General features: G+C 46.1%; 1 protein-coding gene across 1 annotated transcript; it reads left to right on the plus strand.

Moving 5' to 3' along the window:
- Window positions 1–4,412: 4,412 nt before the first annotated feature.
- SNTN (sentan, cilia apical structure protein) lies at window positions 4,413–8,049 on the plus strand. The gene is made up of 4 exons (XM_052778359.1): window positions 4,413–4,735; window positions 5,368–5,402; window positions 6,165–6,304; window positions 7,776–8,049. Exons 1-4 carry the CDS (start codon window positions 4,626–4,628, stop codon window positions 7,932–7,934), a joined length of 444 nt encoding a protein of 147 aa, XP_052634319.1. The 5' UTR covers window positions 4,413–4,625; the 3' UTR covers window positions 7,935–8,049.
- Window positions 8,050–27,333: the final 19,284 nt, after the last annotated feature.

Genomic DNA, 27,333 nt, shown 5'->3' on the forward strand with positions numbered 1-27,333 from the left:
GAAACAAGGATGAATTTAGATGCAAATCCAGCCCACAGGGCTGTGCCCTTACTTGGCAGGGTATTTTTTTTATTGTGCGATCCTTTCCCAATGACTGATCAAATCTCCTTCATCATGGCCTGTCGAGCAGCCCGTAACAGCCTCGATGATGGCCAGGACTTGGAGAAAGTTCGTGCTCCTGTTGCATGAATGCATATTGCAATTGCCTGACCTGATTAGGTTAATTATTCCCAATCTGTATATGCTCTCAATCTGAACAAGCAATTCAGGCTCTAGCCCTGAATTATTCTTGGCTGAAGCTCTGATGTACTGATGAAAGAGGCAGTCGCATGCAACACGCATTGCACCTGTCTATAGTCTGCTCCTGACAATATCTCCAGAGTTTCACAGTTAATATTACAGGCAGACAAAGAACTACTCAGTAAAAACTGCCACGTATTGTTTCGTGCCCTTCTGAAAAAGTTCTTCTCATATTATGCCATACTATGTGATAAGCTTTTAGTCCTCTGTCTACTAGTTTTAAGCCAGATTTGAGTCAAAACCTTTGTATATGTGAACGGATGGGCTACTTAGCTTATGCTTTCCCTGACTTAACTATTCTTTTTCAGGATTTCTTTTTATTGGCTCCTTCTACTAAACCCAAGAGCTTTTCCTCCTGGAATTTTCTAACAGCAGTGATAATCTGTATTTTAGTATTAATATCTGGTCCCATCATTTGTCAATGCCATGCATCCTTAGTATGAAGATCTTAGCATTTCAATATGAAATTTTAATAGTTCAGTGGGGAGGCATCCCATTTGTTGCATTTAGCTACCAGTTTCTTTTCTTACATTTTTATTGTGTCCTGCTTTAATAAGATTTTAGGGTTTTATGAATATAGTTGCCTTTTTAAAGTCTAAATGTCCAATAATAAAACATTTCTCAGAGGAAAAATGATTTGGTAATAGTATTTTCAGGCGTCCTTCTGGAAATGAATACCATACCAAAAATATTGGGCTCATCCCTTATCCATTAGATTGTCAAAGAAACTGGGGGAGCTGGCTGCCTGCACGCAGGGGATCCCCGCAGCCACTCTGCTCCCTGACAGCCCCCGTACGAGGCTTGAGCATATTTGGGCCAAACCGCTGTACCACCTCTGAAAAATGCCTGGACATGAGATGACAAACGGTGTTTCCCTGCAGACAGACCAGTTCTAATAGCTTTTCTTAAATGACATTTTACTTGCTCTGTCTCAGCGTGGGATTCATAAATATTTTAATCACTTGTGACCCCAGAGCTAAATTCCAGGCAGAGCTGAGTTATCTCCCGCATGTGCAGTAGGGGAGACGGGCTCTCCCCCTCACCCGGACCCCTGCACCGAGTGTGCCCCACGGGCAGCGTATTGCATTGCCCGGAGGAGCGCTGGTCACAGCTTAATCATCGGGGACCAGTCAGCAAACTGCACCCAGCCCAACCGATGCAGATAAATACTGGTGCGGATTTCACCCTTGAGTGAAATCAAATTGACTATGAAGAGGTATTTTTTTTAAATGGTGATGGTCAAGAGGCAAATGTTGCTGGGACACAGAGAGCATCACTTATGCCATCCCAGCACAGATGGAAGCAGCAGCAGCATGTACCCCAAAAGGCATGGTGATGGAGAAACAAATGGGTAGGAAACACTCACTCTGTGATTTTATTTATCCTCTGCTTTTCCCCACCTCCTGGAATAAATGCAGGGGTTCAGGTTTCGGGATGCCTCGCAGTATGTTTGTGTGGGCAAACCAGCTACTGGTGAGCAGGAGCCGGTTCAGGTCTGTGACCAGAGGGGTACAGTGACCGTTCACTAACTTACATTTGTGCAAAGCAGACTGCTTGTTGCAGCAGCACGGTTATCAATCCCTTGAGCTGGTTAAATCCCCCATTAACCTGCACTGGGTTGTGTCTCCTCTTTGCATGCCACAGTGCAGGAGAGGAGGAGAAGGTCCATCTCCAGCGGGGCTGAGCCCGCTTGCCCGTGGGGACACCACGGGTTGTGGCTGGTGTGGAGAGACCGACCGCTGTGAGCACATTAGACCTGCTGCTTCTGCTAGCTTTTCCCACATTAAGTAATTGATTTCAAAGGGATGGAGCAAGAAAAAAAATAGTATTAGGCTGTGGCGGCCAGTACTGCTTTGGGCTAAGATGGAGTGGAGGGTTTCTCAGTCTTGGCTCTTTGGAAAAAAATAGATGTATCATGTAAGATCAAAATGACCATGTTCTGGTCACAAAGAAATCAAGCTGTTACCTCCCTGGGTGCAAGTTAGCAGCACTTCTCCTGCAGCTGCTGAAGGGTTTGCTAAAGAAGTGAAGTCTGAGTGGCTAACGGTGTGAATGCATCTTCTATTTTAGGTGTTCCCTTGTGCCTCTGTCCCTCTGCTATGCCTGCCTGCTGCGGGCATGCCCACGCCTGCCCCTGCCGAGTGTTGTAGGGTCATCTCTAAGGGAGCCGGGGCTCCATCACACACAACTGTTTCGCAATGTAAGTCTTCTTGAATTGCAGAAAGTACTTAAAAAAGGATGGGAAAACTCTGGGAAAATACCAAAAGTGAAGTAGAGACTGCGGCTTTTTGCAGTAGCAATTATTTTAAGTGAACTGCCTGTAAAGATTTTGCAGTTTTCAGTGTCATTGGGTTGCGTATTTTGTGCAGACAATATTGTTCAGATGTGAAACATGCTAAAAATTGACCGATAAAAGCACCTGGATCTTTCAAACATAAATAGTATGTATCAAAATAGATACAGAGCAGATGGCCTGGCTCCCTGCACACCTTGCTGACCAGAATACTCCAGTAACACACACAGCCAAACTCTTGCTGTCTTCAAAGCTGATCATCTGCAAAGGCAAGGGTTATCCTCATGCTACCCTTTATCTATTAGGCACTAACGCTCCTGCATACGCTAATTAGTATATCCTAGAGGGATAATGCATCCCAGGCTTGCTTGAACTTGTTACTACGCCAGCAAAGCAAATCACCTGTTCTAGAGCTCAGGCACTCAAAAGTCGGTTAGGTGAAAAAACCTGTGAGCTGAAGTCTGATCTATGGTGGAAAGAGCCCAAAACACAGAGGGCTGGGTTTGCCAGCGAGCTCACGGCACTGCCTGTAGCTGATAAACATGCAACAGAGTCTGTTTCTCACTCTCATTTTTACCTTGGATGCTAAGACCAAACATTACCATTCTGCGGATTAACGGGGATGTAAGGCTTTTCATGCCTTGTTGTATGGTTCAACAGATGTGAAAGGGAATTATCACTTCAACATGATATCAAGACTTTTTTTTTTTTAGCTGATGGCAGATTACTAAGCCTGAATTCTTGTTTAATTTTAGTGTGTTAATTGATGGGATAATGAGCATTGATTATATGTGTTTTGGCTGCGTCATTGCAATTACAGGCTCTGTTTTATTCATGAGCCAGTCCTAAAGAACGCACTAGAGATCTAAGACAGCTTAAACCTCTCAGAAAAAGGCTCTGAATTGTTTGAGTAATGACACTCTTAGATGGAAAATTAAAGGTTCTCTTTTCCCATGCTTTTTAAGATAATTAAAATCCAGGAACAGTAAGGTGGTGAACATCCTTATTCATTAGCCTTCAGTAATTTAGCTTCTTCTAAATGAGGAAAACATTTTAATTCTCTAGGCCATCTGTTGCAGTCTCCTTTGCGTGTCCTGTTACATAAAGTCTCATCCTGGGTAGTTTTAACATCAGTATTGTATCCTTTCACCAGGAATGATGAAGAGGATGAGGTAGTTGAAGTCACTACCTCTTAACAGACCACCCTAGGATTAAAACGGCTGCTTGGTCTTTTAGGTCAAAGTTATCCTGTCTAGACACCTCCAGGCAAAGGATCCGCAGAAAGGAGACCATGCGCAGAGATAGGCAGCGTGACAAGCTGTGTGTCTTCTAATAGCGATATCCATGCCAATAAATAACAAAGTTCATCGGAGCCCTTCCAGTTCCTCTAATGTGCGACTGCTCTGCCATATGGCTCCATGCTGCTTTTGGAAGCAGGCAGTATCCGTTCGGGTAGAAACCAAAGCAGAGGCTCCATGCTGGATGCTGCTTTGCAGGCAGTTGGGAGGAAGAACAGACCTCCTCTTTGTGCTGTGCTGGGGGAATAAATATTAGAGCAGGAATGTGCTCACCTAGGATAAATGCTGGGTCAGGAACTGGGAAACGCTTGGTTTCTTACTCTGTCTATAGGAACAACTCACTTTGTAGCTTGGGGCAAGTTACATTAGCCCACGCTAGAAACATTTCCTATTAAAATGATAATGTGTATAGCTGAATGGATTCAGCGTCTTAGTTATTCCTGATGCAAAGTTACATCCCTACAGATCTAAGAGGATTCAGGCTCCATTAGTTTGGTTTGTTTCTGTCAAATTCTCACATAAAAGAAAAGCCATGCTACTTGCCAACCCAGCAGCGCTGCCTTACAGGCTCTGCTTTAGACTGATGTATTTAGCCGGCTCTGTGATCACCAGGTAGCGTTTACATTATTGATAGGGCACGGCTGCAAGCAGGCTGCTTTCACAAGGCAGAGCTTGAATTCACCTGTTTGCTGTTACTTGAGTTGCTTAGAGATCACAAACACCCCGGCCCTGAGATGTGTGGCTGCAGAGCAAGCGTTCCCAGCACGAAGCAGTACTCGGTCAATCAGCCGGCTCCTGCTTCCACCAAAAAAAGCCCTTCGGCTCCAGCAGGCATGCCCAAGCGGTAAGTCATCGCTTTGGTCTTTGCATCTCTGGTGATCTGCCATTTGTCTTGAAATTCATTATCTGGATGTGTTTGTCTCTATCACAAGCAGACTGTTCCGCTGTGTGTTGGCTGCTCCGTAATTAGTTTCCAGCACTTTAGCAAAAGTGAGCAGGCTTTAAGTTTAATAGAAAGCAAGGAGGTGATTCTGACACATGTGAGTCCTGCTGGAAATAAAAGCTATGTGCTTGCTCCAAACTGGGAGCACTGGTGAGTGGGGGATAACAGACCCCTCTGCAATTCCATGGGGATGGGCTTAAAACCGAGAAACTTCCTGGAGCTCTTTCATGTTCTGGAGAAATTACTTGAAGGATGTTGCAATGCCCCTCTCTTAAAGTTATTTAATAAGCACCTTTAATAACAACTCCAGGCTAGTTGCTTCGGTGAAGAATTAGGAGCTGTGTGATGTTGTGTGCTGCTTGTAAAGGCCATTTTCCTTTCCATTGTGAAGGAAAGCCAGTCTCTCTTGGGAAGCCCTTAGTTCCTGGGGGGTTAAATGAAACAGAAATGAGCAAGCTCACTCATGGAGAAAGGATATACACACACACAATTCACCAGGTGATAACTGTGTCTCTCTTCTCTCTCACTACCAGCATACCTATAGCCAAGCAACTGGCATCAATAAAAGGTAAGGAGACCCATTCCTTGCCCCTTGGGGGTTCAGGTCTTCCAAGGCCACAGCCCAAGTGCAGTAAATGCTGGTGATTTAGCAGAGCTGTGGAGGCTACGTAGACCCTCGGCCAGTGCAAGACGGGAAGGTCTCCTGGGTTCCCATGTAATGTGCTCCTGTGTTGACCTGTGTCTCCTCTTCTGCCTGCCTTCCCGTTAAAAATCACAGCCCAAATCATCTGTGGTACCTGACGTTAACTGAGGACTGTGAGGATGCAACTCAGGAGTGAGGGGAACGAATCCAGCCAAAATCCCAAGTGTACCGTAAGGCTGAAGTGCAGCACTGATGCTCAGACACGGGCATTTCTGTTCAGCCAGCCTTCCCAAATGGGCCATGTTTTCCCTGGTACAGGATCCTGGAGGTCCAAACGCACCCAGGAGATGGCCAGCATGGCCTGTCCCCATGGCGTGGCGGGTCCTTGCTGGATGCCCAGGGTGTGGATAGACCAGATGGGTCTCGCGCGTCACCCCGCGTTACTGCCCCAGCTACGATGGAAAGTTTCCTTTCGGGCTGTGTTTCCGTGGGACGTGAGGCATGTTGCTGGCCCACTCCAAATAAAATCTGGGCCAGGTCCTCTGTGGGTATAAATAGTTTCAGTCTCATTAACTTTAATGAAACTACATAGATTTCCACCCACTCAGGATGGTTCTGACAGGTTCCTTTCAATTATATCTCAAATGCCACTTTTTCTGATAGGCTGATAACTTTCCCCCCCCCCAGCTCTAGGAAAAGGCTCAGACCTTGAAAAAGCTTTTGCTACTGTGGCTTTGGTGTATAACAACTCTGCTGACCCTGAGGGCAAGCTCAGCAAAGCTGAAACCAAAAGCTTGCTGCAAACCCAGTTTGGGGGTTTCATACAGGTGAGGGGGTTTGGGTGAGCGGGTGGCACTGGGCTGGCGCTGGCTGGGCACTTTGGGTGCAGGAATGGCACCTCGGGCTCTGTCCTGCAGCTGGGCAGGCATCAGTCTGTGGGGTAATCCCAAGTGAGACTTTAATGATTTGGTACAAACATCTTCAGTGAATTAGTTGCTTTATGTTGAGCCTGTGTCTAACACAGGGCTAGAGGGGGGACAGCAATAAACCATGGTTGACGTGCCTGCTTGCATTTTTTTAAAGAAAATAGGGCAATTGCAATAAAAAAAAAAATCCCAAAGAAAAAAAACCCCTCAGACAATGACAAGAGACTGTATTTATGAAGAGAACAAACCCACTGCATTTAACAAGGCGTTTGGTAGTTTGCCAGAGCACTGGCCCAGTACCAGGAGAGCCAGCCTTGTGCCGCAGAGCTGTGTGTGCTGTGGTCACTGGTGGGGCTACTGGGAGAAAGGGAGCAGAAAGCACCTCTCCGTTAGTCACCCACCCGGGGTGTCAGTGGCAGCTGGGTATGGTGAAAACAGTTGTATTGGCACTTGTGGCTGTAAGCTGCTTGCAGATTTTTTTTTTCCCCTCCCTAAATAAAAAAAACCAAAACAATTTTTTATCAAGTGGTAGAAAAAGCTATGTAGGACTAGTAAAAAGAGCTCAACTAAGTTAATGAGAGAGATGTTTAGGAATAAAGACGTTCTTGATGATACCTTTGCTTCCAAGAATAACAAAATCATATGACTGGTTGGGGAGGGGGAATTGGTAGCAAATTAGACACTAGGCACCTTATGGAAAAGGACTTGAAAATACCAATGGCCAATCAAATTTGGAATCATAAGATGTTTTGAAGATTATTAAGCTAAAAAAGTATCCTGAAACTTTTTTTTTCATAAGGACATATGAATAAGAGACATGACACATAATTTTAATAATCCCTTCCATTCCAACAGTAATGTCCAATAGGACAGAGAATAGCAGCTACTGAAGTTCTATCTGTAAAATCAACAGTTTCTGAGAGCTTCACAGTATATTTGAGGACCTACCTTGAATATTAAGTTTAGGAGGGTGGATTGGTTGGTTGTTTCCTCTCCCCAGTTTTACCAAGAAACAGGACTCCATTTTTTTCCAGCAGTTACCAGCTACATCATCATCATCACTGCCAGATTTTCAGTCATGGTTAGGTGTCTTTTAAAAGACGTATTCTGGATTCAGGTGGAAACTTTGGGGACTGGCTGCTCTCCTGTCTGGTTGCAATAATATTTCTGTTTGAGTTTCTTGGAATACCTTTAGAAAAATGAATATAAATGTGGACATAAAAACCTGAATGGGAAGATAGAAAAATACATGAATTTTTACATAGGTGTCTTTCTTTCTTTCTTTCTTTCTTTTTTTTTTTTTTTAAATGATGCAATAAAAAAGGAACTTCATGCTTAATTTTTTTTTTTTTCCATTTAAAATTCTCCATAGGGCCAAGAAAAGAAACCGAAATACCAGGAAATAATTTCTGCCCTGGATGAGGAGTCAGAGAACAAAATTGATTTTGAAGATTTCATGATCTTGTTAGTCAGTCTCACTCTAATGTCTGACCTGCTGCAGGAGATCAAAAATGTGAAAACCACAAAATGATCAGTGCTTTAAAAGAAGAAATGGCTTGGCACTTTATAAGGAAAGTAGGAGTGAACCACACAGAGATAACACCGAGTGACTGGATACCCTGTGCTGGTTCCTTTTAAATGGAATAAAGCCTTGTCCAAACCTGGCTGAACTCACTCCTCTGTAGAAACGGTCCGTGGAGTGAAGTGTTGGTGCTCAGGTGTACGTGTCCGCTATGTACATGCTTTGGGAGGGTGTGCTGACTGGCTCCCAGTGGGTCCCGAGACCAGTTAGCAGCTGGGTGCAGCCCCCAGCCCAGCTTAATGGCAGGGAAAGGCAGCCCATGCTCTCCCAGAGCTCCCTGCACCACTGTGGGGAGATGATGGGGAGACCACTGCAAAAATGTGCAGCCCCATCTTCCTTCGGGGCAGCAACATGCATGGCACGGCCGGGCAGCTCCCCAGGGCTTTCCCAGTTACCCCAGGGTGCTTCAACCCTGAGCAGAGCGATACCAGGGATGGGTTTCACAATTGGCAGTGACCACAAAATCTGTTGCAGCCTTCAGTAAACATTTACTTTAGTCTGCATGGTTTCCAACCCACCATTAACTCTTCTGAAAGGAGCATTTATTTATTTTTATTTCCTCCTCCAGCAGACCTCTTCTAACTGAGTGATGGCTATGGAAGGAATTTCAAGTCCAGCATTTGCAATGTATCTTTGGCAGTGCTGTGCTTGTGTGACCAAAGGGATGACTTAGTTAAGCGTGTCTGTCAGCTGAGTCTGTTGCTTCATGAAACTGTGAAGAGGAGAAACCAGATAAACTAAGAGGTGGTCCAGACTAGGGAAGGTGGGGAAAAAGGAGGGCCAGTAAAGTGTTTGTATTGGAGCTGAGTGATATTGGCTACCCAGCCATGGGCTTGGTTAGGGCCAGAGCCTCAGTATCAAATGCTCATCATCCTAATCTTTGTTTTGATTCCTACCTATAAGGTCCTGGCTGAGAGCCAACATTTAGCCCACTGTGACATCCCTTTGGGCCACAAAAAGCAGTGTCACACCCCAGGAACAGAATATCCTCTGTAAAAATTTAACAAGGCTCTACCGAGACAGTTAAGATGAGTGAGCCAGCAAAACATTGCAACCCTTTTCATTTTCTCTTCTTCCTTGCCTGGAAAGGAGAAGACAAGAATGGTTTAGCTTTGGTGCATAATTTTTTAAACAGGAAGGGATCAAAACCTTTGGTGTTAAAAGAGGGAAATTAATGCCAGCTGAGTAACAAGATCTAACTCCTTGACATGAAAGGGCTCTTAGTGTTTCCAGAAGCTAAGAGGGTGTTTTGTAATGGATTTTGGTGGAAAGGAAAGACACATTGCAGTAGGAGGCCGGCAGCCAGTTGTTTTAAGAGGGAAGGTCTGTGTCTTTGTGCGGTATGGTATGGAGCGGAAAGAAGAAAAGCAAATGGACGCGGTGGGGTTTGAAATGAAGCTCAGCAGGTAAGGTGCTGCTCTTTGGGGCTTGAACCTCAGCCAGGACATGCCCTGGCCTGGAGGCTAAATGTTCACAAATGGTCTTCTACAAAAAAAACCCTTGTATTAGGCAAATCCCTTGCTCTGATCGTGGGTTGCAAGAATAGGCAGTATCAAATGTGCACCAAGAAGTGACAAAACCAGCAGGCAGCCGTTTCTGTCCATTTGCTTGCTCATGGAGTTGTCCCTCCCGTACACCTCCCACTGAGGGACTGGTGGCCCCATGCTGCAAGGATGACTGCCCCCGTGGGGCACACATCAAACCTCCCAGAGATGGGCTATGGGAGCACAGAGATGGATGAGGAGGGCAAACCTCTCCTGGAGACCATCCCTTCTGTGTTCTCTGAGGAAGCGGACCTTGACCAAGCACGCCGGATCAAAAGGAGGACTTAATCTGGTAGCCTCATCCATGCGGGTATCACAGCTTCATATTGATAATGTGTCCCTAGTGTTGCTCAGTCTCTTCCCCCATCCCCTTGGGTTTTGGCCAGGTAGAAGATCTGTGAAAGCTTAAAATATTAGCTGATGCTCCTTTTCTGGGCTAGAAAGATGGATTGAATGTGATAGTCCCTAGAAGGCTTTCCGATTACTAAAGCAAAGAAAACACAGCACAGCCCTGAAAAGCTTGTTTGGGAGCCACTGGTGACTCTGAAAGCATAAATTTCCTAATATCCCTCTGTTACAACAAAAAGTCGAAAGGAACAATATTGTGAAGCCAATTAAGAAAGAGCTGTTTGAAATTCCTAAGGCACTAACACAGTTTCTGTTATTGCTGAAATGTTTCTTAATCTTGCATGACTTGAATTAATGACTTAAGAGCCTTTTATCAGATAATTCACTCTGTCATCTCATCCTGTGCAAACCCTTTTTATTCTAATGCAGTGTGTTGTGAGCTAGCATCCTGAGTCCCTGGCTTCAATCAAAAGCCCCTTCTGCTAAGCACAGCGAAAATCCAAAGAAAGAAGCAATTCCTGAACAACTCAATAGCAAAGATATTCAAATGGTAGGGAAGGAATCAGAGGCACGGAAAAACCAAGTGCCTTGCTAAGTGCATGTAGCAGAGCTGGAACTGGATGCCAGTCTACACTGAGCACACTTCTTGCACAGAAGACCATGGCTTTCCAAGAGGCACTGTGATAGTTTCTGCAAGAGTTTCTGAACAAAGTGAATGGGGTGTGCAAGGCTTGAACTGCATCAGTCCTTGAAAGTCCCGCCTGATGCTCAAAAGCAGAAGGACGCGCTTGGAAGAGCCCCAGCATCTTCTTATAGTTAGGAGTAGGCAGAAGTTTGCAGCTCGGCTGTGGAAGATGCTCTTTTATTAGCTCAGACTATTTGTGGCTGCCCTGAGCACTCTCAGCTAACGGCTTTGAAGCTGATCTGGCGTAGACAGCATGTCTGGCTGCATCCTCGGGGAGCTGGCTAAAAGCTTGCTTAAAAGGCTACTGTTGTGCTTTATTTTGTTCCTAGCTTGCTCCTATTGGAAGCGATGGGAGTTCATCATCGATTTCTCATAGCAGAGCCCACGCAAGTGCTAAGGAGTTGAGCAGGCAGCTAAATTAATGAAATCTGCAGGCTCCTCTGCCTCAGCAAGTGTGAACATCATATCGGGATCTGATACCCCCTAGAAGTGAAGGCAGCATGAAGAGCAGCTAGTCAAAACCTGACCTCTGTGGGCTTGGGGTTCGGTTGGGATTTGTGCAGCTACACCATCCAGGTGTAAATAGCTACCCTGGGAGGCTCTGCAGACTTCGGATCTAAGTTCAAAGTTCTGTTCTGAAAAGTCTGAGTCATCTCTGCAGTTACGTGAGCTTTCAAGTGAGTGCCAGAGGAGAAATGGGGGTCAGGGAGAGCTTCAGCCTCAGATCTTCAGCTTCCATTTCCAAATATCAGCTCAGGAAGGCAGGTTCACTCTCATACTTTAATTAGAACACCCCATGACTTCTTACTTCCTATCTGGCCTTAACTCTGTGGCCTGCTGGACTTGGAAGGTTTTGAAAATCTGGCTTTAGTCTAATCTCTAAGGTGCTCTCCCAGATCGCAGGGGAGCTCTCGTATCCAGTCCACTGACTTTCAGAGGGTGAATCACAGCAGTTTTGCATGTTGAGCTTTTAGCTGGGAGCCTAGGACCACATGCACTGTGCGTGCCATTTTGCATAAATCTTTCAGGAAAGAGAAATATGCTCCCCAACTGTCTCGCTGTTGTTGCACCTTCAGTAAGACCTCCTGTCTGGGGCACTGAAGCCTGGATGCTGAGGAAACCTTGCAGTCCGAGAGACATTTTGCCCATCTCCTCCTCCCTCAAAGTAAGTGTTGTGTTACTTTTTCACGTAAAATAAAACTCACCTTGGTTGCACACACTTTGCGTGTGTGTGTGTGGTGCACACCCCCACCTGGGTACTTCCATGTGTCGTGGCCCATGAAAGCTTCTCGGCAGCTGCTTGCTACATCCACTTAGGTGGTTATCGCAGCAGGTCACTTTGTAGGGAGAGGTAGAGGTTTGCATCATAGCCCACCAAGCTAGTAGTTAAATTGTGGCTACATGGTATGAAAACCTTCTTCAGGAGTGTTGGAATGACTCAGAAAGATGCTATATGTGATGCATCCCCTTAGGGGCTCGCTACAGAGCAGATGAAAAGCTTTGTCCCAGAATGATGTTCTCTCCAAAGTGTGATAGTTTGTGAGCCACAAAGGAGCACTCTGAAATGCCTCCGGGAAAAAAGAAAATCTCTCTGTTTCAGGCTCAGTCAGGAAAGCTAGATAAAGAAGAGATGGCGTTTTTATGGCTTTCTGAACTGACAGCTTTTAGTTCCTGCATTGACTTTTACTGCAGTCAGTGGTTTACAAGGTTTCCAGCAAAGCTGTGTCTTCTCTCCTTTCTTTATTCATCCGCTGTTCCCTCACCCCGCAAGTGTTTATAGCCCTAGTTCTGAGTCCTCCTCCAGCAAAGGTAAACAGCAAATGATGTTCAGCAGCCAGATACATCAGGCTGTCTCTCTAACCCCCAACCGCACAAAACAGCCATTAGATTTCGATAGATTCAGAGCCACGGGACTTATCTTTTATTCATTGTTATTGTAGGACTGAGTTTACACTATGCATAGCCATAACGAGAGTTGGCCCCAGCACCTACAGAGGAGCTGAAACCATGATCTCCCAAACTGAGCATAAAGAAACTCATGGGATCGGCCCAAGCCCAGCACCAGGTGTCTGTAGCAGAGGCTGGCTGTGCGTATCTGGCGTAGTGCCTCAATCATCGTTCCTCCCATTCAAAGGTCTCAAAAAGGCCAATTTGGAAAGGATCTCCTGTGCAGAGAATCACAGGTGATGCTTGATTCCTCTGGGCCAAAACACAAATCGGGTTTTATAAAGAATGAGCTTGTAATGGCTTGCCAGAGAGCCATTGAGTCTCAAACAGGACCTGGAGTACCAAGGGCCTCTGGGCAGGCAGGGACCCCCTCTGCAGCCCGAGCTGTCCCCTGGGTGATAGCTGCTCACACAATAGCAGCAGGAGCTGCAGCCCCTTGCAGAAATGAGTGGCACCTTCACATTTCTGACACTCACAGTGCAACCCCTGGAGCCAAGGGAACAATTCCCATTTGTGATTTCCTCTTTGTTTTATTCCCCTTGCCATGATCCAGCTTTCTTGGTTGCTGTCGGCTGGATCTTGATGTCTAGAGAAACAGAAACCACAGCACACGCTCCTGTGAAGCTGCTGCTGAAATCAGTGAGAGCCCAGGACCTCTCAGGTGGAATGAAGCAGCTCCTCAGGTGGGCACGTTTCTAACCCTCCAGTAAAACCGGCAGCCCAAACAGATGCAGAAGTTCATCAGTGGGCAAAATCAAGGCCCTGCTTGTGCTGAGATGATCAGTAAATGACATACAGGATACCAGGAGCTCCTCCACCCTTGCACACAGCAGCTAGTTGGCCTCCGGGCACCCTAGCCTCACTGGAGCAAAGGAGAACAAGCATCATGGTAAATGATCTTTGGTGAAAGTCTTGCCTTGCTGCATGTGATTCCGGCATGGCTTGTTAAGTATTAGTCAATGTTACAAAACGAAATATGATCTCTCTGGAAAGGCAGCTAAAGCTGGGACAACTCTTTGACTGGATAACTTGATGTATGCTAGGTCTCTGCTTGAGTTTGAAGAACCGAGCTGGCTAGTACTGGAGACGCTCCAAGTATTCTTACAGTGGGGACAAGTAGAAAGATCTACAACCCAACCCTGAGACCTTTCCTTTTCCTCTAGTGGTGGCCCAGAGAGCCCTCCCACTATTTCTTTGATTCCTTTTCCCAGGAGTATGAGGTTGGTTTACTTTGACACCTGGGGCTGTTGCAGGAAGCCTGTGTACAGATGTTGACCCATTTCCCACATCTGCTGGTGGATTTCTCTTGATCAAGTTGTTCTGCCTCCATCCCCACATGATGCTTTTTGGGGGTTTGTTTGGAGACAACATGCACTAGCAGAGACAGCCAGGTCATTATATGACAGAGTTTGCTTCTCTAAAGCTGGCAGGGGCAAAAACCACATCGGGGACAGAACATCAACAGGTAAATATCCCTCTTTCCTCGGACACTGTAGCTGGTGTCACAGCTTCCCTGGGCTTATACGCCACTATGTGGATTTTATAGGGTTTTGCCTAATTAATTAATGAAAACAAATTGCAAAATTACCTTCTTATTAAACTGATCTCACTACGGAAATAAGGCTGATTACTTCCCTGACAAACTTTAATTAGGCAGCTACAACAAACTGTAATAAAGAACACAAATTAAAAACAGATCATAGTAGACATGGCTTTGTCAAATGGTGTCTTAATACCAGGCAACACACACAATGATTAAATTATACAGAAAAAGCTTTTTTTCTCCTCTGGTAAAAATCTATCATATTCCTAGAGGATGAAGAGTTTATATAAAAACACCACATTAATAACCAACACATCAGTGGGTGTTTATCAGTAGTTTCTTTCCAACAGCAGCTTTTAACTTGCATGTTCTGCAAGGCTCAGCCATTAGAGCGCTCTTTATCTCTTCTCTAAATTTATGCTTGTAGTACACATGACCCAAGGTTATTGCAAAGCCTCTGAGGAAGAGAAAAGCTTTATTACCTGCACATATACTCCTCAATTTGTCTTTCCTCTTCTGGTTTTTTTAGTGCTTGGATTCAGCTCAGCTGAAAACAGAACACAATTTGAGAGCAATTTGCATAAGAATTGTAAGCAGAGGCCCACACAAATTAGGCATTAATTAATGAGCACCTAAAGCCTTCTGCTGAATGCATCCTGAGGCAAAGCAATGCTGGGAGTACTCAAGCATATGTGAAGGAAAGAGTGGGTAAGCCTGTCAAATAAAAGAGCAATGCTTAATTCTTCTCCAATATTTATTCTAGCCCTTGAGACGGCAGGAGAACTGCAGGCTTTTTACCCCTGTTAGAGGATGATGAGAACTGCCCCTGTAGCAGAGCTGGGTTAAAAGGAAGGCTCTTCCACATGCATCTGAACTCATCCAGCAAATCCCGGGCTATGTTGAGCTTGGGATGTCAGGCTGGTTGAGGAGCAATGGTGCTGCGGAGCCGCAGCCTAGCTGGTCCCCGAGGAGGGAGAGGCTGTCCCATCCCGCAGCCTGGGCAGCGCATGGGTACAAAGTGGGGCTGGGGATGCTGGGGTGGGTGTTGGAGGTCTGGGATGTGGATGAAGCGCTGATGCCCCAGGACAGGCAAGCAGGACCTCAGAGATGTGGTGGAGGAGGCAGGTCTCTGCTGCCTGATGCAGGGTCTGGGGGAATTTTTCTCCTCTGTGGGAGTAAAGAGATCCCTGATATAACAGGAGAGTGGGCTTTGGACTTGAAGGAAGCTCAGGGTTGAGCCTGGAGGCTTTTGAAATCTGAAGTGACTGTTCTTCTTATGATGTTGGATGCATACATCTCACACGGTGGAAAAGGTCTCCTAAGGAAACTGGCTTTTAACTTTACTGGGTGACAGCCATGCTCTGGACATGCCTGCTGCCCCCCAGAGCTGTTATAGCCAGAGCCTTCAAGAAAGAACATTTTGACCCTGGTTCTTTCCCTTTTTTCTGGCCCAGAAAAATGTTTAGCAGCTCTTTCTTAGGCATTTAACTGGGAGGTCTCAGCTGCTGAGTGTTTCAAATCAGCTCAGAAATTCTGATAAAGGGTAAACACTTCTTCTGCAGAGTTCTTGAGAGAGAGGTCAGCATGCTGGACTTGCCAGGCTGAGCAGATGCAAGAGCTGTTTTGTACTGCCTTACAGGTAGGTAAAATGTCTCCTTGTACCAGAGATTTATTAATATACAAGAAAACAAATGCTGGTATTAATCAGGGGGTAGGGGGGCATCGCTGGTGTCTTTGACCTCAGTTGTGAAGCTGCCTTTAGCACAAAGCTTGCATCCTGGTAGCTTTAGGAAAGTCCAGTCTGGCCTTGCTGCTTCTTTTTGTAAGCACCAAGAGCTTAGGAAAGGCAGGATTTTCCCCTTGAGCTGGAAGCTGTCTGCGTGCTCTCCTGCAACCTGGGAGCGTTTTGTTATTAACAATTATTTGATAACGAGATTCCTGGCTAGATGTATACATCCTAATGAGTGCTATGAGCTGACAGGGGCCAATAGGCACTGTAAGATCAATTGAAGTACCCAATCAGTTTCTTAAAATAATAGGCTAGAGCCTGAATTATTAGCTAATAAACGAATTGAGAGTGTTATGTTTTTAAACTCTATGGTACCAATTGCTGCAACATCTCGGGTCTCTGTAATGACTCATAAAAACACACACTGCCCTTATGGGCTCTTCTGGAAGCTGCTGTGTGGCTCTCGGCGGAGAGCGGCTGTCCTGGTTGTCTGTCTGTCTGTCTGCCTGACTCGCTGCATGGCTGGGATGAAACGGGCTGATGCAGCCGGGCTGTGTGTGTGCTGCTCCAGGGGAGAACAGGAGGGTTTGGCTTCTGGGACCATAGGGAAGCCCAGGCTCAGGGTTTGGCACTCAGTTTGCTCTGAAGGAATGCATTTAACTTGCTGCTAAGATGCTTCTGCTGTCATTGTTCCATGGAGCCCCATGTGCTGCTGTGTTGTATTCGATATTGCTGACTGCCTCCCTCCACGTCTGCCCTGTGAGAGTGGCTGGTGCCTAGTACCCAGGGAAAGACTGTAGCAAAGGAGGTGGCCATTAGCTTAGATATACTTGTGTGTATACATTTAAAATATATATGTTAAAAATAACATACATTTTGGCTTGTATATATACACAAGTTATAATATATGTAATAAGTATAATATATAGTTATTAATATATAAGCCATATATAAAATCTCTCTGTACATATACATATATAAAATCTCCTCCAGTTTTCATTATCCTGACTTGTCTCACCTACAAACTTTGTCTTGCTTCCAAATGGCTTTCTGGGCCACTTATGACTACAGTGAGCAGCACAGAACCTTGGGTACTTCCCTCCTCTGTGGAGAAACCGGGGCTTATTCCTACCCTTGTGGGTTTTGGGTTTTTATCCCTCTAGTTATTAATGCATTAAAGGATCCTGCTTCTCATCCTGTGACATCCTAGCAGCTTTAAGTGCCTTGGAGAGGGACTTTGTCAAAAGCCCTTTGGCATTAAAATGCTGCTAAATGGAGTAAGGCAATCGTTCTGCTGGTTACCGCTCCTTTTGTGTCGTGGTGCGACCGTGCCTTCCTCTGCCAGGAGCCATCCTTGTCCCTCCCTGCTGCTGGTGCTGTTCTTGACAAAGCTTTCCCCCAGTTTGCCAGGGACTGAAGCAAACGGGTCTCCATACCCCCAGCCCTATCCCAGGGCTCTCTCTTAAAACCTGGTATCATGTTTGTCGCTTCTCATGTCTCTGGTATTGATGTTAACAACAGGGGGGTCGTCACTCCACCACAGGCAGTTGTAGCTAGCATCTGTGGTGGAAGGTCTTTTGAAAAATACTTTTTTTGTTGTTTTTAATCTGTGAGCTAAGTACTAGTTTACTGGCAGTAAGAGTGTACAGAGTACAAAGCCAGTCTTTTTCATAGCTTAATATTTCTCTTCTCTCCTGCTAGTTAGAATCCAAAAGGTGCCAAATATTTCTTGAAGGTTTGTGTTTTTCCTGGCATGGGCCACCTTTTTTTTTTTTTTTTTTTGTCTGATTGTTCAGAAATTCCTCCAGTTTAATATAGCCCATTAGTTTACAGGGAGATGGCAGAGGAAGGGGGGCCATGACAACAGCAGAGACTTGCTGATTTGCCATTTTGTCTGTAACACACTGCTGCGTTGTAACTGCATCTCACTGAAGGTAATTACCACAGAAAAGTCATCGGCTCTTTCTCAAGAGACCCCCTTTCACAGGTGCATGGGGTGGGAGCCAAATGCCGAGTCCCACATGATGTGCGCTCAAGTGAGCTCTGAGACACTGCTCCGAAATCAGGTCTCTCAATTATTCATTAGTTAATGGTTCCTTGGGGATGTAAGGAAGGCTGGGACTTGGGAGCCTGTCTAGAAATACAAGACCAAAAATGCAAAGGGTTTATATTATTTACAGGAACAGAAGCCCTGGAGATGCTCTGTGTGAACCTGGTTTCAAGGAAGCACACAACCCTAAATCCTCCCCTGTGGTGAGTGGACTGACTCAAGGAGCAACCGACAAAAACCCGGCCAGCTGAACCCCCAAACCTGTGGTATGGGGCGAGGAAGGGTGAGCAGGGAATCCCTGGGAAGCGACCTTCCTGGGACTGCTACCCTGCTGCTGGAGCTCTAGGAGACAGACTGGTGATGAAAGGTGCCTGTACTGGGGTAACTGGAGTTAACTCACACACTGAGACATACAGCACAATACCACGCGCTGTCCTTAAATGTGCGTTAGCCCACCAAATCCCAGCTCCCAGTGCTCTGCTCGTAGGCACTTGCCTGTGTTAATAGGGTGAGCTGCAAAACTGCCCCAACACCTGGCATTTGGACCAAATAGCCTACATCAGGTGTATCATCACGTCTCCTGAAGCCGCTGTACTGACCCCTCTCCTTCCATGTGCCTTCTCTACAAGCCCAGCTCCTGGCTGTTTGTGATCGTTGTGCTAAGGGACCTTTCCTGACTCCCCCTGCCCAGACTTCGTCCCAGGGACTCCGTTGTGTGACTGTTACACCACAGGGCAGGGATGCTGTTGGTCAAAGTACCCAAAACAAAATTGCGTGGAATATTTAACAAGCTTTTTTTCCAGCAAGTTTTCTCTACTTTACTGCGGGGCTCTTAATCTGATGAATTAATGTAAGACATACTAATGTGCCAGCAAAGACAGCGGGCAAAGATCTGTCTGCTGATCCCAGACATAACAGATTTCAACTGTGCTGCTGCTGAGCATGGTGTGTGCTGATGCCACTAAAAATTGCCATAAAGATAACAGCAGTATCTGTGCTTGCCTCCCAGGAAGGTACTTGTGGCTTTTCATTTCTCTTCTCCCTCTGTGATAGGACTGTGAGCAATCATCTTTGTGAGACAGGAGCAGGCTGGTGGGAATCTGTTCCCAAGTGCACAAGACTGAGGTGCATCCTACCAGCCTGTACAACCCGAGACCCCAGCGTGGGTCCCAGGCTCGCTGCAGGGGTCTTTCATTCCTGAAGAGATCCTGGGGGTGGTTTTGTGTGTCTCTAGCTCAGTGCAATACAGGCTTTGCATTGCATCTTATTAAAAGTGTAGAAAAAAAAAAGGCCCAGACCATCTCTGACTCCACCACAGAGCTGATGTCAGGCCAAAGGTGATGGGTGCAGAGCTATTTCACTCCAACTGCACTCTTTGGTTTTTTCTAGTCTAGTTTTTATCAGTGTGTTATCAGTCCTTGGGTGGTGACACTATTCCCCTCCAGAGGATTTCTTTTAAAGAGGTGGAGGGTGAACCCCATCCTGGAGCCTGCTGCATGCCATGATCCTCCTGCACTGGTTGCCCGAGAAGTGCATCCTCCCTGCTGTGAGGGCTCTGGTCCTGCAGCAAGCAGCTGCTGTTGCCCAGTGCTGGAGCTTGAGGACAAAAGCTCCCAGCTCCCTGAATCAGCAATTCAACCCCAGGGAAAGATCTAGATTTGAAGACAAGTCAGTAAGCCCCATGCTCCTGTTACTGGGCTTGGAAGAGGTCAGGTTAAAGTGCTTGGGGCGAGATGCTACCTTGGTCCTGATGTATTTGAATAGGTAGCTCATTGGCTCAGGCTTTCCACGCATAACCTGTATAAATGGAGGTCTGTTGCTGGGATAAAGGAAACGTATTGTGCTTCTAGAAGTAGCTCTCCTGCGGTCACTGTGTGCGGTGATGTGTTGGCACTTTCACAGCATACAATAACGATCACGAAGCAACTTTACAACTTTGCTGTCTGCTTGAACTTGCCCACAGCAGGCTCTCAAATGATGCATATTGAAATGGAGCCACCTCGAGATGCCTGTGCCTAGAGAGAGACCTCCAACCAGAGAGGACAAGATTGCTCTGTTGCTATTTTGAAAGATAAATGACCTGACTGTGAGTGGCTGTCTGTTCACACAAGGAGCATTTAGTCATTTGGCATAACGCAGAATATCTAAACCATTAAGGTGTGTGGGCTTTGCAGTGCATAAATAAGTTACAAATTAGGGATTCTGAGTGGCTGCTCGCCCCTTGTGTGCAGTGCTCCAAGTGATTACTGTTCTCCTCTTTGTCTAATCAAAGATCCTCAGCTCGGAGCAGGTTTCTAATTTAAACACTTGAGTACAACATATCTCACTAAATTAAATAACCTTTACGCAGACAAATCATTGCAGAAATCTGTGTCTCATGCACAACAGATTCTACCCCCACCTTTATATATGACTTTTTTCCTTGTCTCTGTAACACAGCTTCTTCTGAAGGGTAAATGATTCCTAATATGAACGTGAATAACCTAGGCTGTGCAGTATTGTATCTCCAAACAACTCATTTTAAGATATCTACTGGAAAATGCAGAAAGTACCCTGTAACTTGAGACATGATCTCTTGGTTTATCAGGTCTCAGGCTCCCCACGCTAAAATCGGAATTCACTTTGGGACAGGATTTGCAATGGGACATCTTTACTTGGGGGCCTCAAACACTTGGCACCCCTGGTGTGTCTTGCAGCTTCTGCCTGTATTGCAATACTAGAGTAACTGTCTGAATAAAGCGTGGGTGCAAATATCATAGCACTGCTCCATAAAGGAGCCCTCCCTGTATAAACGCAGCTTTATGTAAATGGTGGTCATCAACGCAGAGAGTACCTCTAGAGACTCAACAGCACGTACATCTTCCCTACACTGCTGCCGGGTCTCAGCTTTTGGCAGTGCTGTCTGCAGGGTTGAACACAGACTTGAAGCCTGTCTGATGAAGAAGCCATGCTACAACTGGCTCTGTTCCAAATTGAAAATGACTTTGGGTTTGTATATAGTAACAGAAAGATATTTATGGTATCCAAGGCCCGTGAAAGCCTATAAATACTAGCTCCTGTGCCTGACCCAATGAAAGAGGGAGTGTGCCATGCTTGCTAAATGGTGTGACCTGGCAAAAGGTACATCCTGGGGGTGAGGGATGCAAATGGAGCATCCTTGTAAGTAGAGGGAGACACTTAATATGGCTGCATGTGTGCAGGGGGGATAAGATTGCCCTTGCCTACATAGCGGATGAAGTAATGTAACTTAGAGCCTGACATAAGTGTGTGATTTAGCTCTAACTCAAAAGAAGGGTGGCTTTGTAGGGTTTCTTCTTCCCTCTGCCGGAGGCAGAGACATCTCAATCAGCTGTAAAGCAGCTGCTGAGCCGCTGCAGCGCACAGATGAGCACATTAAAGCGCAGATGATGCAAGTTGGCTCAATTTGCTGAGCTGGGAGCTGTGGCCTCTCAATAGATGCTTGAGATGTACTGTAGCAGACATGGGAATGGGTGTGGGAGCAGGCCACAATCACTACATCTGTTCTCAAATAAGCTGTTTCCAGGGGTATATCAGAGCTAGGTGAGTGTGTGTACAAGCATTTAGAGTTACAAACACAGGCTTTTGGCTCAAGCTTGAAAGTATGCAGACATACCCTCATGCTGCCTTGATTCTGTTCATGTCTTGATGCTTGCTGCAGCCAGAAGATAGATTTTGTAGGTGGAAGTTATCAGTTAACTGGCTTATCCTGAAAGGGTAGTGAAGCAGACCTTTATAGGCAAGAAAATATTCAAATATATGGTTTTAAAAGATCCTTGAAACTGTGGCTTAAAAGGGATTCTGGGGATGGGATTATGGCAGATGGGACCTTCTGGGACCTGTGTGGAGGGGGTCAGCCCTGTGTTTTGCTCATGGAGGGTCTCTCATTGCCCTTTCTGAATCAGTTCTGGCTTTTATGGAGCTCAGCTGCTTATCATCTTGGAGTGAGTTACATCTTCCACTCTGCAGGATTTTTGGCCAGGTTTCCCTATGGAGAGTGGTGCTGTCTTGCCAGTTCTGCCAGGCATGGGGATGGTGGTTGGGGAAAACATCTCTGTGCCTGCCCAGCTTTGCTGTGGGTAAAACCCTGTGGGCAGCTGGCAGCCAGGGGCTGGTGTACAGAGGAGCTGAGCTTTCCTTTGGGTATGGTGGAGTTCAAGGGCATCTGTGTTAAGAAGCACCCATATTTCGTGTACAATTCATCACAGACCAGGGCCATTCTGGTTTTATCTATGATTTGATAATCTTTCTGCCTGTTATCTTACCCACATGTGCACAAAGCTGGGGGACCACCTCCAGGGTGTGCACGCCTTGGCCCCTGGCAAGGAGCGGGATCATTGCAGCAGCACCAAAGTCTCAAGGAGAAGTGCCATCCATCAGCAGCAATCTATGTGGAGCTGACACAGTCAGGTGATGAGCCGCAAATTAGATCTCTTTCTCAATAAGCAGTTCATTTACAAAGCATTTTCAGGTTGTTTTTTTTTTTTGTCTAAGTGATCAACAACTCATCACTTCTGGGGGTATCCTTCAGACAAGGGTCTGCTTGCAGATCGTTGACTGGAATTGTTCCTGCCTTCTGGTTTTGATCTAAACCATGCGCTGATGAATGAGAGAAATATTTTTAAGGACAAGAGGATGGTGGATGCCATATTTCTGGTGTAAACTTTGAATAAGGAGGCATGTGCTAAAATTCATGGAGATTTTGCGAGCATCTCTCAGAAATGCCAGTCTTTCCTTGGCATGTGAATAATCCTTAATAATGAATAAAGCTGTTGATGTCCCAAAACAAATGTGAGGCAATAGTTTGCCAAAGGAGCAGATGCTGTGTTGCGTCCCATTGTATGGTTAAAATTCCCAGAAATGGCTTCTCAGCAAAAACTTTGCTTTTCCACCAAGTGGTACTTCCCAGAGTTGTTTCATTCTGCAAACTTCTAGCTCCTCAGAAAAAACAGAGAGCACTAGAAGTAAGATGATATTTTCTGTCTGTGAAATGAAGATGTTCTGACATCTTTTTTTTTTTTTTTCCCAGGGGAAAACAATTTTTTTCTTTAGCTTCCTTTAATCATTAGTACCTTTCAATTGAAACTTAGGGTTTTTTCTTTTCATTTTTCCTTCACTTTTTCCATTCTACCCAGGCCACTAACACCCCCCCCCCCCCCCCCCCCCCCCCGCCAACATTATTGTAGGAGATACCTGCATTTTAGTGCAAAATTGCCCTGGGACACACTCCACCCAGTCATTCCTGTTCTTGTTGCCTGGGATCAGAAGGCGAAACCCCTCCAGGTGTGCTGTGTCATAACGGATGAATCTTTGTAGCCTGCTGGCCATGCCAAACTGTCTCCTGTGAGCCCCGTCATGGTTTAACCTTCAAACCTGCCATATTCCTTGAGGAAGTCGAGCACCATCACTGCTGTTACAAACTTCTCGAGCAGAGGTGTAACCTGCTTGCTTTGCAGTCACAGTGGGAGCAAGGGGCTCTCGCATAGTTCTAGCATGGCAACATTTTATTTTCACTTTGCAATGCCATAAATGAAATACAAAAGTTCCCATGACAGCTGATCGCGTGTGCAAAGTAGCATCAAAAGGAAATAACTACTCATTTTTGCATTGGCTAATATTTTTTCACTGCTGCTTTGCAAGCTTGTGTTGGTCAATCTGCATCCCAGCGTTGTCTCCACTTTACACGGAAACGCTACAGCCCATGGGCAGAGATTGCAATGTGCAGACACAGAACAGCTTTTAGCGTAACAGGCTGGTTGAGAAGCCTGAATTAGCCCAGTCCAGGCACGGTGCTGGCAGCTTGGCTGCAACACCCTTGAAATCCAACCAGGCTTTTGGGGGTCTGAATTTGCAGCTCTTCGTGGTGCATCGTGTGTCACAGAAGGATGAGGTTTCTTTTCTTCTGAAAGGGGGTTATGAAAGATGTGGGGAGTGCCTGCATCACCTGGCTGGGGGGCCCTGATCAGCAACCCAGCCGCTGCTCTTCGCTGTGAGCTGATTCATGCTCGCTGTTTCTCAGACGTTGAATTGCACCTGTGGGCTTGGCAATAGCTGTGTGTTTTTTAACCCGGGCACTGTAAGTGAAATTAGCACTGTTAATAGCCGCATTATCTAGTCCTTTTAATACATTTTGCTTTCTAAATGGCAAGTAGGATTCTACTGTGTTACGCAGACATGGTACAAGTTCATCCAAAAGAAATAACCAATAACTCGTCTCTAAGTGCAGCGACCTCAGGAGAGTACAAAGCACATCATTACCAGATACTATCTGAAACCGCATTGCAGAGCTGCTCAAGTCCCTATCATAACAGTTTAGCTGAAAACCGTGTAGGTTTGTCCCACCAGTACCACCGCCGGCTACAATTGCCTTTTACAGAGAGGGCTTGCAAAGTGGCTGCTCATCACTATTCTCTTCAATGTCAGTTGTAACCTGTCAGGCATTGAAATAAAACAAGCTGTTGGCACTGCAGTGTATTTTTATGCCACCTTTTGTGCATATCACGTATTCCATAGACCACATGAATCTACATAATCAATTTACCCACTGCAAAAAGCTGCAACTCACAGGCCTGACACGGCTAAATTATTAAAACTCCCTAGAGAGGCACTCCCTACCATCTAGACAGCCAGATACCTGCAGATTTCACCTGTTATTCGTCAAGATGATGGGTTTCCTTTGACGTTGCAGGTACAGCCCAGGGCTGTGGCATTCAAATGGTTTCCGTCTCTTTTTGCAATATGAAATCCAGTGCATTAGATGATTTTCTCAGGAACTAAACCAGGGTGGGGGGAAATGGTATAAACACGTTGACCAAAGATGCTACAGGGGGACTTGAACCCCCCTATTTACTACTGATTGACAGTCCGGAGTCTGTTCCCCATCATTTTAAATACAAAAATCCCCTATGGAGGCAATCAGAGATGCCTGCAGGGCTCCAGCCGGCAGCAGTGCTTTATGGTGCGGGAGGTGAGGCAGTGGGAAGCAGGGGACAGATGTCCCAGTTAGGACTGGGGTGGCGGGTGGCTGGAGTTACAGCTCCAGGCTGGGTGTGATGCTGGTGGAGGAAGAGATGGAGGAATTGGAGGTGGAAGAGGCGTGTTGGTAATGACAATAGCTTGAAGCACCTTCCAGCAGGTGTATTGGCCACCACCTCTCTGGTGATGTCCCAACAAAGCAGATGTGAGAGTCTCTGCTAATTGCTGGAACTTCTGAAATTCAGAGGTGGGTGTGTGTGTTTTCTCAACCTGTTAAATGGGCTGCAGAGCTTTGCTGTCTCATGATGCTAAAATGCACTTGTATTCCCCCAACCTTGGAAATGCCTATGCAACAAGAAGGGCTCCCAAGACTGTGCTTTCTCTGATGCACGGGTGCTGCACTGTGCAGCTCCGTGAGCGGGGAGAAAGGTGTTGCAGCTGAAACATCGAGACGATAAAACTCGACGGTTTTGTGTGTGTTTGGGGAAGCTTTTCAATCGCACTGATCTGTTAGTAGTTTTTTAGAGGACTGGTGTAGTTCAGAGTCTCCTAAAAGATAAAATACTGCTTCTAGTCCATCCTAATACCCAATCCTTCCAAACAGGTATCATTTATTCTGGAAAAATGGGATAGTAAAATGACGGTGACTATATGCTTGAGAGCAAGTGATTAGAAGAGTGTAACTGAGCTGTATCAGAAAAGCTGAACAAGGATCCCAGAGACTGATGGCAAACGAATCACTGGTGGTTCATAGGAACTTCTTTATCTAAGATTAATGACAGGAGGTTAGTGGCATCTTGCTCCAGACCCTTTTTTGGCTCTGGGACCCTTGCCAAAGTTTAGACTCCCGTTCTGAGTGTTGACAGGCGGAGAGAGCACTTCAGAATGTGTTATGGACATAATTAGTTACTGTTATCACAGTTTTCTTAATTAGAATATCATAAAAAGGGGAAGTGTGATGATTTACATGGGGAAGATGGGAAAAGCAGCAATTCTAAAGGCCAGAGACTGAATGCCAGAGAGCTGTGTAAAGGTTATCTGCCTTTTGGATGAGGGATGGTGCTCACCTGGGACATTCAGAGGGATGCCTGGAGGTGCTCTCACTGATGACTGAACTTTTTTTTCAACTTCCCACTAACTCAGCCAAATTGCACAAGCCTTTGTTCAGCAATTGCCCATCCATCTCCTGCAGGATGGCTCACCTCCTGCCAGGATCCTTGCAATGCTGATAACTTGCAAATGTTAAAAGGAAGCTTATTTTTGAAAAGACAGCAGCTCCTTTCATAAGCTACATTTTCCCTGCTGTTTCAAGACAAGAGAATCTGAGACATCCAAGTTATTTATTTTCATAATTGTGGGGAGAAACTAGAAAGCTCTTTTAAAAAGAAAGCAAGCAGCTAAAGAAAACCCGGTTATTTTACTGATATCTTCTCTGGCAGTTCCTTATCAGGGCTGTGCCTCACTTCTCAGACATGCCAATGTTAAAAAGGCAAGGTGCCCGGAGCACAGCTTGGGAAGCACTGCCTCAGCTCCCAGCCTCAACACCTGGTTGAAGGCTGTTTCTCTAAGCTGTTTTCCAAATCTCTCTGCCCGGTGAGGAATCCAGACCAAGCTATTTGCAGGCCTGGCTGTCTCTGCCATGTACGAGGTTTGCTTTGCTATTGCAGGGAGGAGCGTTTGACTGGTTTCGGGGCCAGCTCTCTGGAGCAAAAGAGGCCCCTGGTTATTTCTTGGCAATCAAAAGCTTGCAGCAAAAATTGCCACTGATTACCAAAACTGCCACAAACCTAAGAGCTCTTCCTGAACGACGTGGAAATGGTGTGCTTTGGAGGAGAAGGTGCTTTGAGGTTCGCGTCTGGGCCGTGCCGCACTGCGTCCCCCTGCACGGCCCTGCGTTGGCATAGAGAAGCACACGGCAGGGGATGTAACTCGCAATCAATAAACCTGTTTCTTCTGTTGCATTAATCCTTTGTCTGCAAGTAGCGATTAAATTGTTCCCGGGGAACCTGGGACGTGGCAGCCCACGCATGTGCTGCGATCCCAGCTGAGCTGCGGCTCAGCATCCCGGCGTGCCGGTGGCCGTGCACGGCACCTTGTTCCATCGGATGGGGGGAGATGGCAGCTCTGCACGTCCCCTGAGCTCCGGGGACAATCCCTCTGTCCTGAGCAACACCTTCCACAGGCAGGAGCCCCTGACAATGACAGGGTCACGCTTTGTGCTCAAGGGAGCACCGTGCAATTGTAAATTCGCCTTGCACAGAGCCGTGGTACCAGGATTCATTAGGATTAATTACCCCGCCCCCCCTCCTCTCTTCCCTTGACAAATAGTTTCTGGTGAGATTGAACTTAAAATACCTAAATGAAATTCAGTGTGACTTTTTTTCCCCCCATAAAGTAGTGACTGAATCGTAGTTTTCTTGAAGGCAAAAGCTATGTTTTTTCCTAATGGCATTCCTTGTGCATATGGCTGCGTGAACTCAGTCCTCTCGATCTGCCTCTCCTCCACCCC

This window comes from Harpia harpyja, chromosome Z (genome assembly GCF_026419915.1).
Source record: "Harpia harpyja isolate bHarHar1 chromosome Z, bHarHar1 primary haplotype, whole genome shotgun sequence".
Lineage (NCBI taxonomy): Eukaryota > Metazoa > Chordata > Aves > Accipitriformes > Accipitridae > Harpia > Harpia harpyja.

Coding starts and splice junctions, on each gene's coding strand:
- SNTN (XM_052778359.1), top strand. CDS start 4,626: ATGTGTGGCTGCAGAGCAAGCGTTCCCAGCACGAAGCAGTACTCGGTC. Junction 4,736..5,367: donor CCAGCAGGCATGCCCAAGCG/GTAAGTCATCGC, acceptor TCTCACTACCAG/CATACCTATAGCCAAGCAAC. Junction 6,305..7,775: donor AGTTTGGGGGTTTCATACAG/GTGAGGGGGTTT, acceptor AATTCTCCATAG/GGCCAAGAAAAGAAACCGAA.